The 16819-nt window shown below is 38.2% G+C and overlaps 1 protein-coding gene across 14 annotated transcripts in view; it reads right to left on the reverse strand.

The window, feature by feature from the left end:
• RAPGEF6 (Rap guanine nucleotide exchange factor 6) overlaps positions 1-16819 on the reverse strand; it is a 119828-nt gene that overhangs the window by 12248 nt on the left and 90761 nt on the right. For 8 of the 14 annotated variants that reach the window (XM_033517607.1, XM_015641782.3, XM_015641781.3 and 5 more), the window contains 8 exons: positions 15841-16224; positions 13458-13669; positions 12497-12620; positions 10036-10059; positions 7192-7412; positions 4973-5164; positions 3565-3699; positions 2107-2220 (listed from right to left, as the gene is read on the reverse strand). In XM_033517607.1, the coding sequence (XP_033373498.1) occupies positions 2107-2220; positions 3565-3699; positions 4973-5164; positions 7192-7412; positions 10036-10059; positions 12497-12620; positions 13458-13669; positions 15841-16224 (1406 nt within the window). The remainder of the gene's footprint in view (positions 1-2106; positions 2221-3564; positions 3700-4972; positions 5165-7191; positions 7413-10035; positions 10060-12496; positions 12621-13457; positions 13670-15840; positions 16225-16819) is intronic. The other 6 variants (XM_015641794.3, XM_015641795.3, XM_015641788.3 and 3 more) reach the window with 3 other exon arrangements.

Genomic DNA, 16819 nt, shown 5'->3' on the forward strand with positions numbered 1-16819 from the left:
GGAGAGAAAGAGGAGAGAAAGAGGAGAGAAAGAGGAGAGAAAGAGGAGAGAAAGAGGAGAGAAAGAGGAGAGAAAGAGGAGAGAAAGAGGAGAGAGAGGAGAGAGGATATCTTGATCAACATATGACAACGAAGTATTGATACACACATTACAGTGAGGATATTTAGAAGAAAACCAACCAAACCCTGTTTGCATACAATCAGTCCACTCAGGATTTTAGGGTACTATGCTTTTAGCACCTAGCAGCATCTAGCAGTTATTTACTAATGCAAGTCCAGGGACACCAATAAGCCACCTGCAACTCCACTACTCTCCAGAGCAGCAGCTTTAACCTATGCAACCAGAATCAGCAGCATACTGCATCAGTACTGGGCTGGCATATCAGGCCTTTCCAATTCTGCAAGTGCTGACTCCTTCAGTATAAACACAGCACACTTCCCACTATCCCCCTGCCATGCAAGACTCAAAAAAGATTCTGGCAGTGGAGGAGGAGGAGATCTAACTAAGGTAAAAGACAGTTATTAGCACTCAGGGATTAGCCATATAATCCATTTCATTTTTATGTGCTCCAAAACTAACAGAGAGGGAAGCAAAAGCAGGAAGTACAACCTTGGGAGGAGTTGGACCAGACTCTACTGTTGTTCCCACAGAAGGGGAAAAACTGAAGACCCCACCAGATTCAGAGCAAAATGTAAAATACATTTTTTTCTTTCTTTCTTTTTTTTTTTTATGCTTGGCTTACCCTCAAATAATTTCTTTCAGACATGAATAAGGTATACACCCTTATATATCTAACGCCTCAGCCAAGCTTTTTTCCCCCTACATTTCTGCACATGTGCCTTTTAGTGGGACTGACACACATTGATTATGTGAAGAAGTGAAATGACAAGGCAGTGTAAAATCCAATGATACACACAACCTAATACAGAAGACCAATGCCCTTAAGTGCATAAACAATAGAGAGATGAAACAGTATGGCATGATGATACAGTGGAGACACTGGCATACAGCCACTGGGTATAAAGCTTGTAATTCGAGATTTCACAGCTTAACTTTGACTATTGCTGTAAGATTTTAAGAGCAAATAAGAGCAGTAAATATCAATATTATCAAACTATAGAACTGAACCTTAAAATGTACTTAAAGGCACTCTTTTTAAGATTAAATTTCAGTTTCCTTTAATTTGTCAATAACTAGTATTTCATATTCTTTATATTTTTTAAGGGACTCTTTAAATTGACACAACTGTACTGTAGTAAGAAATGTCCTCACAGTGTTCTAACTATCTGGAGAACAAAGGGGCTCCTCTTCATCAAAGAAATTAATAACACTATCTGAAAGCTGAGCAATAAAGTTACAGCACATATGTATGAACAGACTAAATATAAGGATGTGCTGGGCTGAAAAGGACAGCAGAAGATGTGATCAATGGAATAGGCACAAATGCTGGAAGTGAACATTCCATTGACACAATATCAGGTACTGTTTAATTTACAAATGTTGCAGGAACTTACTGTTTCATTGGCATTTGTGACACACTAAGTAACTGAACTGACACTGTACCTGTTCCTTGATTTTCTAAACTTCACATTATTGTCTTCACTGCACTGTAAGGGTGATTAGCTATAATGAACTGACACAAACATCTGGAAGGGAAGCACATTAAACATCTTAAACATGTCAATGGATAATGCTGAAATAACTTAGATAAACTCAGGATATCGGATGTAACACGGACATCAGTCTTCCTTCTAAAAATACATTATATAGTCTTCCTCCGTCTTCTAGGCCTTGTGCATAGGCAGTAGGATGTGTACACACTGCTGTTGCTACAGATACTTGCTGTACTCAGAGTATCAATGTCCTTGTCCTTTTGGTTTTCACTGCTTTCTAAGGCTTCAGTGGGCTCTGCTTCCCTTTTTGCAGTAAAAGCTGTTCTTTCCCTGGAGAAGCTTCTTTCCCTAAGTCTTCTAAACCAGAATCCCTTTATTTTTGTAGGTTCATGCTCATCTTCTGCCTTTCTACTCTCTTTCTCAATGTCACTTTTCTCAGAACTCTCTCCAGCTTGGCAAATCATCCGAATTTGCTTTTGTAAATATGCCCCACCTATTCCATAGCTGCGCTGTCCACTGTTCTTGTTGCTGGTTTCACTGGCCAGTGATGAGGAAGAGCCAGAGAGATTCATCTGACTGCAGTTACCAGACCTTTGGATGTTGCCAACTACAATGAAGTAGACACAGACAGATGTTGATAGATGGTAAGTAACAACAAAAACAACATCCTAATTGAAATTCCTTTTTTCTTCAATCCTATTTGTGTATCACTTGAGTATAGCTCAAAAGAAAATTAAATCTAAGTGGAATGTGTTCATGCCTAAAATTATGTCTTTCAGCTGTCTGTGAAGCACCTAATTTTAGATCAATGAGCTGTTAGCACAACACATACAACAAAGTACAGATCACCTCAATCAAATGAGGTCAGTGCTGAAATCAAGCTGAATTAATGAAACAATCCCCAAGAAACAAAACATTGTTTTCAAAGAACCAGGTAAAAGTTAACAAAAATAACATAAGCCATGCTCAGTGGAGCAAGATTTGGCAGCCCAAGTATTTTGGCTTTTTATACATGTGCTGTGTTTAAGTAAAATAAGTAGCATTCTCCTAAAGGGAACAGGATCTTGTGAAGGCAGAAGTGGATGGAGCAGCCTGATCTCCCACTGAGAAGGGTGAGAAGATGCAGGAGGTCACCGTGCCGTGCCATGTCATGCCAATGAAGTGGCTTTGGGCTGTCAGTGAGTCAAAGCAGCACAGAAGGGAGGGAGGGAGGGAGAGAGGCCTTATGCCATCCAACACTGACCACCCAGGCTGGCTACTGAGTGGTGCTAAGAGATTTCAAATGAATTTCCATCCCAAGTTGACTAATGATGAAGTGATGCAGGTCTTTTAAGATGAAGACATCAAAAATAAAGGGATTCTCAGGGCATCATGAGAGACAGGGATGTATACAAAGCCCTGTACACAAGAACAAAAAACATGAACAGAGACTCAAGATGTTAGATGGATCCTACTACTTCTGCAGCAACCTAAACCACCTGTTCTGGAGAACTGTGATATCATTCCATCTCAAGCTTTACCTAATCACCTGGTATTCCAGCTACCTTTTGGTAAGACCAAAAGTTGTCTCAATAGCTGCAGTTTCTGCCCAACACTGTCATCTTCAAGAAATTCCCAGGTTTGCAAATCCCATTTATTTAAGTGGCCACCTAAATCTGAACTGGCGTGATGGTGGGTGGCAGTACTTCAGATCTATTGGGAATTCTGCCAAAAGCACTTAGGCAGTATTTTAAGGAGACAAGTGTTGCCTTTTTTGAAATACTAAGTGACTTAAAGGTCCAAAATATACAAATAGAAAATAATGTCTATTCATAGAAAGACATGATTCTATTCTTGACATGAATATTCTTAACTACTATTTCTCTTACATGTTATTACCAACAACTATTCCTGCCACTGCACACCCTGGCTTAGGCTCCATTTCCTGGGACTGATGCTGCCACACACGTACCTTTGCGTGGGGAGCCCTGAGGAGAAGCAGGTGGGCTGGAGTGCAAAGAAGATGCCATGGACATAGTGTCATCTGTTTGTTTCTTAGTACTTACTTCCTCAGACAAGCTTAATGACTTCTGTGGAGAGCCTGTACCTATGAAAACAATGTCATCAGTTACTGCATGTTATTCCTCTTTTAAATTACTGATTTCTGTTTAAACTAGAAATAAGCACCATGTTGTACAATCAGAATATTCAGCAAGGAGAGGAACAGATGCTCAGAGAATTCTGCATGTGGAGGCAGTCTCTATTTAAATTTAGATCAGATCAGCTGTGGCCACTGCTACTGCTGGCTGTTCATCTGCATTGTGTTGAAACATCCATATCCCAACAGGAAATACTGCAGTGGATACATTCATTGTGGTTTTGGCAAAAGGACTATGTAAAAAAAAAAATAAATGTGTGTGCAGTATAAACCTTGGAGGAAATCCCTGCCCATAGCATTGTTGGGACTGTGTTAAAAACCATGTGTGTCAGGGCCACCAGCTCAGTTCAGGATCTTCACAAGTAGGAGTTTTCAAATCAACACTCATGGACTAGTTTAGCAAAACCAGTGTCCCACACATGGTTTGGTATTTCTTACTCACTATTAGACCATCCTGCAGAGGATAACTCCTCAGTGCTAAGGAGTTATTTCAAGTTCTCAATAACTTGTTATATCAGCATGGACCACCACACATGAATGAAGAAACACCTCTGAGAAAAGTTTCTGGAACATGTCAAACTGCACAGGCTTTTCAGAGGAGAACTGAAATAAATACTAACTGGAAACAATTGTCTTACATGCTGTGATAAACTGTTTTCTGAAGCTATTTTAAATTATGCTGATGCTCAATATACTATAAAATAATTTCATATCAGTTAGTGACTACATCTAACTTTGTTTAATAACCCAGAATTGCAGCTTTCAAATGATACAACACTTACATAAATAGGACAAAATCTAATAAAGAATATACTGCTTTGCAACCAGTAAATTTAGAGACAAAAAAATTTATGTTCATTAGGAGCCAACTAATAATATATGTTGCTCCATTTGGCCATAATAACGTTAAAATGGTGTCCCAGAGGTTAAAATATTAAATGTCTGTGATTTGTTTCAATGATTGTATCCAAATATATTAGTCTTCATGAAGCAAGAGCATATTTGGAGACAGCATGTCACCATTAACTCTGCAGTTATGACTCTGTAAATGATTAAGCATGGTCTCTTAAAACACAGCAATATGCACCAGATGTTTTAAAATGAATTCCTTTAATGAAGCACAATGGTATCTTACATAAACCACCCAGCTACAAAAGAGCTCCTCCCTCCTGTTTGCTTACATCTTTAAACCTCCCCAGCCAAGTGAACTGAAGATACTCACTGAATGTGACATGATCCTTTGTCAGTCCCTTTTTCCTGCTGGGGTACAAATTCACAGTTGGGACCTGAAGAACTTGACTCATTCTGTTTTGTTGATGCTGATGGGCTTTCGTGGTTTGGCCAATTGATCTCATGGGCACTGGAGACATTTCAGAGGATTTCCCTCCTCTTCTCTCACTTAAATTTTTTGTCACTGTTAAGGAAAAACTGCATATAAATATCTACCACTTTCAACTGCAGGATTATTGTAGTACAACCATCCAAACAAAGGAACCACTGTATAAAAATAAGCTGTATTTTAAACCATTTCTAGTCCAAACACTACAATCTCATCACACTGAAGATGATGTGTGAAAGAGCTTTAAAAAAAACCCTTAAATTCTTGAAAGTGCCATAGAGGCACTTAATCAAGAGATCAAGAAATGCTGTTTATTCCTACCTCAAGCCTGTATTTTACATGTTTGCATGCAAGGTTCAATTGCATAACAGCACCTCCTTCAAAATCAGGTGGTTTTGCAAGCAGCATCAAATGTTTCACTAGGTGGCACAAGTGATTTACAGCACAGGGCAGTGCTTCAGCTTCTGCTTTAATCACACAGCAATTCACAGACTGAAGTTAAGGCCATCCTATTTCTCTTAATATTCTGCTGGAAAACTCTGGATTGCATTGTCACTGCTGCTCATTCCTACCAAAAGCAAGGGCAGAAGCTTATTACTGAGGTAAGAAATGGGAGCTGAACTCCTGAAATGGGGTTAATCCAACCAAGTGTGGAGGGACATCCCTGGGACAGGTCAGTGCTCTTCCTCCACCAGATTTAAAACCACCAGGGGCTGTCAAGCTCCCTCATGCTACTCATTATTCCTCTATTCTTTCTCCCAGCTCTGTAACAAGTATAATCTCAACTGGACCAAATACCTGTGGGTTTTGGGGTTTAAGGCTTTATCCCTAGTTTTTAAAATGGTACTTTTAATAATATGCTAATCTTTTAATAATATGCTAACTACATATTTACTTGTGTATCTACTTAAACTTCATTTTCCTTTCTGATGTTTAAGAAAATATGGACTTGATTTGCTTAACTACATGAAGTAGAACAGTCAGTATATATTTCCTATTTTTACTTACAAATATCTATGGCTAGCACTGTGCAAATAAAGTTTTAATTTATTATTTTTAAAACAAATAAAAAACAATCTGATACCATTTATGTTTTTCTCTTGGGCCTGGTACCTGTAATGATTGTACACAGATCAAGAGTTCAAACATGAAGGATTTAATGTTTTTTAGAAGGGAGTTAAATATGGTGATTTCCAGGCTTCCTCCTTCAGTGCTATTCAAAAGTAAACACTAGAAGAAATTCTGTGTAAGACAGCATCTTAGGGAATAACAGGGATTTGAATTCTTAGTACTGGATAATGGGAAGAACTTCGAATTTTATCTTCAAGATGCTATCTCTGCTAGTCATGCTTTGAACTTATCTCATCAGAGACAAAGTATTTGAAGACAAAAAAAGCCTTAAAATGCTATATTTGGTCAAAAGAGAAGCAGGAAACATTAGTTTGTTTAGCATGGCTGTTACTCATCTATTTTGAAACAAATCTGCCTTTCAAGAAAGTGAAAACTGCTAGAGTATCTAAATAAAACCCAATTATAATTTCTCATTTCTAAATAAGAATTAACTGAACTGTGTAAGACAGTAGGTCAGACAACAGTTTGCTTGACAAGAGCTCAAATTATGAGAGCTGTCCTGAGGTAGTCCTCAATTTGTGACTGTCAAGCCACGTCAAACTCATCAGACAATAATGACCTAACTTCTCAAACAATCTTCATTTATTCTAAGGTGTAATCCATTGCAGTTTCTATATTAATTTTGACTCATTTCATATGGTAAACACTACTTTTATCCCTCCTAATTCTGTGCAAGGACAGCGGGGCACCAAAAGAGCCGCTGTGCTATTGAATCTCCTGCCAGACTGATAGAAACACACAGCTTTAGGAACTAAAGGTCAAAACAAAAAACATCACAGAATTTTTTTGAGCTCAACCAAAGCATGAACACATATGATGTCTTCCTGAAGCTCTAAGTACATGAACTGACAAAACAACACTTACTACAGTATTTTCTCCTGGGAGGAAAATTTTTAAAGAGTGTTTGTAGAGAAGGAACCTTTTTTATAAATGCCATAGTTCAGGCTGCTGTTCTAGCTCACTGTACTTACAAGTGCTGTATGCAGGCTCACACTGAAGTGACAATATTTGGATCTTTTCTTCATCTGTCTCTACACTGAGGTTGGACAGGTACTGCTTCACTTTCCTCGCCATCTGTGCATCCTCATAGAGCTTCTTGGCATTCAGGAGCGAGCTGCGGCGGGCACGTTTCTTGTGAGCACCTCCCTGCACATCCAGCATGTTCGAGTTCATGCTGCCCTGGCTTAGAGATCTACAAGAGAAAACATCAAAGCAGTAAAGGTTCAGTTCTCAACAGCAACAAAGAGCTACAGTAGCATAGGCCAAAGCAGATTAATACCAATAATCTCCAGTTAGGGCTAGTGCATGCTGATGCAAATGAGTTAACAAAGATGAACAGCATTAAAACACTTGTCTTAACGTATTTGGGTTTTGAGAGCAGTGATTTGAGTCTAGAAAAGGACTGCATATGGAAATGTGGAGCTGGGAAGAACAAGGGGCAACAGTGCATGTGGAACTCATTTAGTTCTGCTAATGAACCGCAGACCTGAGCTGCAAGATCTGCAGCTGACGAGAATAAATGGCCTCAAGTTGTGCCAGGAGGGGTTTAAATTGGACATTAGAAAAAAACTTCTTCAGGAAGGGGTTGTCAAGACCTGGAACACCCTGCCCAAGGCAGTGGTGGGGTCAGCATCCCTGGAACTGTTCAAAAAACACTTGTTTAAGGAACGTGAGGACATGGTTTAGTGGTCAACGTGGTGGTGGTGTTGGGTTGATGGTTGGATTTCATTGTATCAAAGGTCTTTTCCAACCTTAACAGCTCTATGAATTCAACTGTAGATTCTAAAAGTAGACAAACTTGGTAATTTTGTTGGTTTAAGGAAGTGGGTACCCACTGTGTACATCAGGTTTACACAGGAACTTCTTGCACTTAGCTGAGTACAGAAGTGAGTGACCACTGCAATCCTCCTAGAAAACTGAGCTTCTCATAACAAGGGGCAAATTATGTTAAATGTACAAAGTGCATCCAATTACACACTTAACTTTCTTAAATTAATTAAAAATATTCACAGAAGAGCAGCTCATTAAAAAAATGTATCCCAAGAAAGGTGAGGAAGGCACCATATACACAGACTTATACAGACTTTAATCAATGAAAGAGGATGCTCCTCAATATTCCTAATTTTGAGCTCTCGAATTTATCAGTAAATGAAGCAAAAATAAGTAATACTGTAATTTTTAAAGCACATCAGTTGCTCTCCCTGACAGTCACTCTTATTCACACTGAAAGAGTGACCAAACAACAGGTTTGGGTATAGTTTAAACAGTCACCTCTGTTTCAACTGCCAAAAATCCTACAGCCACACCAGTTCTGATGCATTTTTAAGTAAATGGAGATCACATGTAAATTCTAATGGAAAATATCAAAGTTGTTCAACGCTGGGTTTGTGTGGGGATTTTTAAATATTCAGATGAATATTTTTAAAGCTACATGAAAACATTTATCAAGATCTTGTGTGTTTACAGAATCACAAGTGGCAGAATAAACAACATCAGGCACAGAAGAGCCATAATGGCCACATGAGTCAGAATGCAACATGTTGTTAGAGAAAATCCAAGGAATCAAGTACACTGAGCTTAGAAAATAAATGTTGGAAAACAGCTGACTGCAATATCTTCAAATACATTAAATAAATCATTCTGAGAGAATATATAAGCTTAAAAACTGACAGCAATTTATAGCTTAATTAAATAAAAAAGTAATGTTATTAGAGACAAGGAGTAGCAAAAGGCATGATGGAGTGTTCACAGCTATTTAAACAAAGGGGACACTCATGTCTCTTGAAGGATAAAAGCCATTCTACAATGGTCAGGAATTTATGTTTGGTTTTAATGATAAAAATATTTTATTGTTTATGTACAGACTGGGATATTTTTTTCCTTTCAAGCCTGGATTTGACTTTTTTAAGGCAATTTAATTATATTTCCTTTAACAATTATTTTTCCTTATTCCCTTGTGTTCACAGCAATTCCAAGGGTCAGAAATTTACAGTAGCTCCATGGGTCCTGGCTATTTCTCCCCATGAGCTGCCTTGTGAGCAGTTGATTATTGAGCACCACAGCACTATCAGGGACCAGATTCCAAACCTGCTAACCCCAGTTTGACCAGCCAAAGTCCTGTCACTGTCCCCACTGCTGCTATGCAAAGGCACACAGGTAATACTTTATGGGCAAAAATCCACATAACACATAAAATATGGCTACAATGGCAGTCTTAAAATCACTGCCCTGGAGCAGGCAGGGATTTCCCTGGCCAACATCAGAACTCTCAACTTCAGTCATTTAATGATCCATTCCTCACACAACCATCACTCCCAGTGGTATCAATGAGGATTCTGGTGCAGGAAATGTGAGATACATTTCAAATATACACTAAAAATAAATACTTTGAAGGTTGTCTGAACACAAACTTCAGGGAGGAAATTACATCATTACCATAATTCAAAGTATCCTTGTAGTTGAAAATGCAGAATGGATTCAAGTTTTCTGTAACATGTTAAAAGTCAAGTTACTAATTTCATTTACTTCCCAAAATAGTTTGCCTTCCAACATAACTGCACGGTGGGTTTGTTTTTTTTTTAATGCACAAAGCCAAAACTCAAACAACTTATCTACTACACAAAAGCAACTCAGAATTCTTGTAGCTGCATTAAAATGTTGGCTGTAACCCTTACTCCTGTTTTCAAAAAAACATGTATTGCAGGGTTAATAAAATGCATGCTGTATTTCAGATGCATGCACTAACGAGGAGGATGCAGTATGTTAAGAGTTGCATAATCTTTATTTATCTTAGTTGCATTCAGCTCTACACTTACCCCAAACTTCTCCACCTCTTCTTCCTGTAAGCAAGAGCCATATACATTGAAGCATGTATTTGAACAGAAAAGCACAGGAAAAAAATAAAAACAGTTGAGAGTCAGGAAGAAAGATGTAGACAGGAAAGAACAGAAAAGAAAAATCTCTATACAGCCAAATTCTTCTCAAACAATAACACAATGTTTTCCTGAAATGCAAGGGTAAGACTTGACAAATACTTTAATATCTATCAGTTTTTTGTTTAACCTATGAGATGAAAAAATCAAACTTGCATTAATTTATTTTATTTTCTGTAAGTCAAATTAAAATTTGATGGAGTGCAACTCATTCATATTAGAGAAAATGGGATTAAATTAATTTATTCTTTGCATTAGGCCTGGTGAAAGTGTATGAGAAACTGTCACTATCAATATTCAATTTTATGATACTGTTTTCTCTTGATTGTTGGCTGGAAAACAAGCCAGTTGCCAAACACACCTTGAAAGCCTAGATGCTTTCTGTAATTGGTAATGAACTTGTGAGCAAGTCTCATGTTACCAATAATACACATCCTTTCTTGTTGATTTTTCATCTTCAAAAGCATTTATTTGGTGCTTCATAACACAAACTGATAGATCAAACGTGAGAGACAATGAAAATTAATATAAATGACATGAAAACATGGAATTATTTTCTTTTAATCTTTGGCACTATCTCTAATATTAGATGCCTAAGCAGTTTATGGCAGTGTGTGTAATTTAAATTACAGGCATTAAAATGCATTCTGTAATTCTGAAAAACCTACTAAAAGTGGCTATTTAATACTAAATTTACCTAATGATTAGACTTCATGAGGTCAAAGGAAGTGCATGGGCTATCTGGGAAATCTATGTAAAGGCTAATTTCAGCTGTGAATGCCAAAGTTTCTGAAAAGCAATCACAACTTCTCAGTAGCTGACTTTATAATTTTATGCTAAAAATGAAATCTTACGAATTCAAATCCAAGTGTATAAAGGTAAATCTCCACTGTGAAACAAACCCATCTTTAAATAACATTAACAAGCATCTGTTATTTTTGGCTCAGACTGGGCCATTTTTAGAGTCACAAAATTAGAGAACAGTTTGTGTTTGGAGGGACCTTAAAGTTCATCCCCTTCCAGCCCCTGCCATGGGTAGGGACAGCTTCCATTAGAGCAGGCTGCTCAGAGCCCAATCCAGACTGGCTTTAAATGCCTGTATTTAAAAAAATATAATAAAAAATAAACATCTTTCCTGATAGCCAGCCTTGCAAACAAAGACCAGGCAGAACTGATGATCCTCTGTGAATCCTGACCACTGGACTACCACAGGGAACCAAACCTCTATGCTCTTATAAATGCTCCCTTATCCTTGCATGCCCTATTTCCTTCCACTGCACAGATGGAACTGTGAACTGAATTCTCACTTCAGAGACAATCACAACTGCACAGGTGGCTGGAATTTCGGGTGGATGAAGCACACCTCACCCAAAAACTGTGCACTGAGTCTCCTACCTGGACTACTCCTTCCAGGGTGTTCAGAGATCTCTACTCTGCCGTGGTGCAGAGGAACAGGCAGCTCAAGACAGTATTTTGACATTTTCTGAAGTCAGAACCATGTGTCTATTCAGCACCAGACATGACTTTGTCCCCAAGTCCCACCCAAACTGCACTCTGAGGGGTCTTGTCTGGCCCATTAGTTTGAGGCAGACAGCGTAAGGAGGGGAGGCCACCACCCATCCCATAGACACCTACAGGATCAGAACCCTGTATGGACACAACAATGATGCTTTTAGCTCAGCCAGTGGGAAGAAAACAGATGCAGGAAATTATTCACTTCCACTAAATGTGGAGCTAATCAGCACCAGATTAGAAGATACATTACTTTTATTCTGCAGTTTGTTAACACTGAGCCTGGTTCAGCATCAAGATAAAAAGAGAAAAAATAAGAAAAATAAGGCAAGAGAACACCCTCCACCTGCTGAAGCCTGAACATATCAAACATTTTATGTAGGTGGAACAAGCTGTGCTTAGAACAAATAAAAAAATTTCAGTTTGAATTTAATGTATTATCAGTAGGGTTCTGTTTTGAAACATTTCAAATCTATACATCAGTGATTTAGGTGTTTTTTATATGTCTCTCATATCTAAATATTGTACTCCATAATATTATACCTCTCTCAAAACTATATTGACACTAACATTTTATTTGGCAGGAATATGTATCATTAAAATTAGAACTTACTCTTCTTTGTTTTTTAAAGGTAATAAATTGGTTTATTAGTCATTCAAAGCAGGTCTGGGAAGCATCAACTGTTTTGCCATCATTTGATAAAGGACATGGTTTGATGGTAGATGTCAATGATGAGGTACACAATGAAACACCAATGTGCTGATGTACACAGAGACCCACATCTCCCCACACTGAGACCCCTTCAGTGCCACTGCCCTTCCCATTGCACACCTTTGTCTGAACATCACAGCTGGATCCATGTTCGCCGAGGTCATTCGGACAACTTGGCGAATTTCTTTGGCAATCATCCGGAGTTTCTCGAAATTTACCAGGCCATCCACTTTAGAATCGTTGCCTGCATAATTGCAATACACACATAAGCAAAAAAAATAAATTCTGAGCAGACACTGTGCCTCTAGTTCTTCCCCTGTTACCCTTCTTGCCTCCTTGCCCCACAATCAACACAATTTTTTTTAATCTAAACAGCAAGAAAACAGGATGCTCCTGCAAAACACCAATGGAATCAGGCCCACTTGGAGTACCCGATATTATTTTGTTAATCTATTTCTAAAGTAACAAGTACTAGGAGGACGAAGAAGGAATAAGTGAACTATGCCCAAATTTACTTGTAAAATGTCAAAATAATATACAGAATTGACATTAACAACATTCACATCACGAAAGAAGTTAAAATAATTCTGAACCATCACAACCAAGAATTATGAATATTTGGAAATGGTTCATCTCAACCAGTTGTGAACAGGACTTTGTATAAACATTTAAACAAAAACCCCTGAAAATGTTGAAACCAAGAGTAGGAGGTGTATCACTGGAGCTGTGCATGCCACAACATGGAATTAAAACCTGGCAACATTACAGCAATAAGTTTTTTTGTAAGAGAAAACATTTGAAGTAGTATAGCTACCAGAGAGCACACTCACCTTTGCTTCCACCCTAAACCAGTACAGCTAAGGAGGATTACAGCATTGCTTTCAAAATGTTAAAAATATGTGTTTTATTTTTAATTTTTGTGTAGGACCAGTCTCTTCATACTTTATTTTACTCCTACAAAGGATCCCTCAAAAGCATCCTACTGGTGGCAGCTTTGTTAGACACCTGTTGACACACTAAGCACTGAAGAAAGGTCTGAAGTACATTCAATGCTTCATTTATTTTCTCTGTTTGACATTACCTTCATGCAGAAATGTAATATCTTTCTTGACAACAGGGAAAAGTGGGATAATTGGAGGCTGCATGCTCTGGCTGCTGAGGATGTTGCGATATTTTGCCATGTTTCGAGATGGATCAAAAAGATCTTGAAGGTCTCTGAGGTGCTTTTCATACTTGCTGGGTAACTTTTCCCAAGTGCCTCTGAGACGAGCCACTGGTGCAAGATTTAACCCACTGCAAACAGAAACATTTCATTATTAGCTGTGAGCAGAATCATTACCTTTCAGAATGAAGTGAAGGGCTGGGGTTGTTTTAAGGATTAAAAATAGTTTTCCCGAGGTTAACTGTGAAACTGGCTGAATAGCAGGCTACAAGTTCATCACAATAGCCCTCTGCTCTTTCAACAGGACTGTAAAATCCAGGATTGCTCAAGGTACAATTTCCAAATTACTGCCCAAATAGAATCTCTGTAACACAGGACTGAGATCTATTTAAGAACCACTTCCTGTAAAAATGTATGCCACAGTATGGTAAAAAATGCATGAGGTGAACCAATGATTAGACAGAAAATGAGAACTTTGCAGAGCTCATCCCAAGCAGAAGTGGCAAGACTTTAGAAAGAAATTCTTCCTTGTGAGGCCCCAGCACAAGTTGTCCAGAGAGGCTGTCAATGCTCCATCCCTGAAGTGTTCAAGGACAGGCTAGATGGGGCTTGAAGCACGCTGGTGTAGTGCAAGGTGTCCCAGCCAATAGCAGGGGATTGGAAAGAGTTTATCTTTAAGGTACCTTCCAACCCAAACCATTCTGTGATCTTCTGATTTCAGACCTTCAGACAAGAATATTTGTACATGAGCGACAGATTGAGGACTGGAAGCAGCAGATATGCTAAAACTTGTCACTGGGCCCTCATTCCCACTAAGTAAAAATATATCCAGAACTATCAAAAACACCCCATTATATAAAAACATTAAATAAATAAAATCCATCCTCCCTATCATAATTTGTCAGCAATTATGCTCAAAAAATCCTGCAATAATTGCAGAGTCCTCACCTTTGCAGAACTGATGTGCTCCAGCATTCCTTAGCAAATCCAGAGCCACACTGTCACTGAATTTGCTAATCTCAGTTGTTATTTTTTCTGGAAACTTATTTTGTATTTGGTTTATCTTTTAGACAAATTTCTCTCCATCCTATGCCAAACAAAGCCTTCTCTGACATGAAAAAGTCAAACACGTGCCAGCCCACAGCACTTCTTTTCCATGCTGTTAGGACGGTTATCTTCCCTACATTAGGACCGTTATCCTCCTATTTCATGAAACATATGGCATCAAACTGCTGTGTAGGACAAGACAAGAAAGAGAATCCCTGTGCCATATGCTAACAAAAACATATTCTTCTGGAAATAAGAGTAAAACAAAAACTAACTTATGTGCTTTTTTTTTTTAATTTTTGAACAAAAGACCACTTTAGTCATGGCCTGATTAGACTTAACTGAGAAGCAGAAAGAGTAATTTCCTTACCTGCAACAAATCACGAAAAATTAAGGAGCAGAATATAAAAATTAGAATCAGTATCCATGTGTGTATTCCCACATAATGAGCAACCACAGTCTCAATGACTGTCCAGTACCCTTCACAGAAATTCATGAATTCTTTAATGACTAACCACAAGCCAACACATTTGAACTGGTTAGACATGGGAAAAAAAGATCTTAAAATGGTGTTTTCAACAATGCTGCTGGAATACAGCACAAATGTCTGATGAATCACAGTGCCTTTTTTTTCCCTACAGTAGAGGCTGGGAGTAAGATAATTGCAAATACAGGAAATGCTGAACTCTTGCGGTTAAAGCAGCAGCACTCAGTATAAATCAGAAGAGAAATCTTAAATGTGCAATTGAAGAGGGAAAAAATAAAATAGAGAAACAAGCAAATGACAGAGAAAAGAATGAGAAGAAAAATGAAGCCAAAACAAGAGTGATTTGAGGAAGTCCTTACAATGGAAGAAAGAAATAAAGTAATCTTATCATCACATATATGACTCTGGAAAAGTAACAATGACAAAAAGAAGGTAAATTGGGTGCCAAAGTCACAGAAAATGACACAATGCTCAGGCAGATTTCTGCAGTTCATCAATCAAACAATGCTCTGCACCCATCTTCTCTTTTCCTTCAAGGTACCAGTGAAAAAGAGACTGTCACACCTAGCAACTCAACAGGACTGCAGAGCTGAGGTGACAGTGCAGCGGCTACAGTGACAATCCACCTCTGACCAGTACAGCTTTGGAAAACCACCCAGCCCCAACCATAGTCTGCTCAGCATATCCCCATTTCTTTTCTTTCTGTCTGGATTACCAGAATTGCCTGTGACAGCACCAATCAGATCTGAGAAATTAGAAATATTTTACCTTATCACTGCAAACATGGAATTGAAGTTCTTGCATTCTCGACAGTGGAGAGCAATTTTAATGAAATGCTTAATAATCTTCATTCTTTTGAGTTGGTTGGGTTCAGCTAAAATTTCCATGGCAACCCAGAAGGTCTCTTGATTTATGACATCCTCAAACTGTTTCAGGTGAGCATTCCCTGTTTTGGAGTCCAGCTTGTAAAGGTCATCAATGTATTCTGTTGGCTCGATGTTTCGGAATAATTCAAAGTCCCGCATGGAAAGCTGAGTGGCCACTTCAATGGTGCTCAGCTGGAGGAGGGAAATTTGGCTCTCTCGGAGTAGCTCTTGAGCATCCTCATCTGAGCATAAGGTCTCTGTTTCCATATTGTTTTTCAGATAATACCTGAAGAATAATTGAGTAACAACATCAGAGACGCTCTTCACAGAGTTTGTGAACACAGAGACATTGAACTATACCAATCACTGTGAGCATATAACATAACTATGTACTTCAGTTAATGTAAAGTAACACCATTACTTAAGTAAACAAACATTTCAAAACTCTTTGTTAATATTTTTACACTGTACCCTGTAATACGCTGTAGTGTTCACCTTCAGAAAAAGGTCTGTTACTTTTCCATTTGTGAATTTAGCAGTGAAAATAGCATTTAAAAAACACACTAGTCTTGAGAATCTCCTGTTAATGTAATTCTAAATTTCTTACACTAATCTAGTGTGGGTTTTTTCCCATAAATTTAGTATGGCATACTAATATTTGCACTAAGCACAGAGTATTCAGGAAATGAAAATATATTTGAAAAATTCATTTCATGGTCCCAGGTAAATCACTTTCAGATACACAAAAGTTTATTACTCATAAATTCCCTGTGCTAGTTGCCTAGCACAGACAACTACAGAATATTTCACTTCAATATACTTTCTTCTGGTATGGATCAGATAAAACCAAAGTGCTTAACATTTCAGAAACACTTAGAACA

This window comes from Parus major, chromosome 13 (genome assembly GCF_001522545.3).
Source record: "Parus major isolate Abel chromosome 13, Parus_major1.1, whole genome shotgun sequence".
Taxonomy (NCBI): Eukaryota; Metazoa; Chordata; class Aves; order Passeriformes; family Paridae; genus Parus; species Parus major.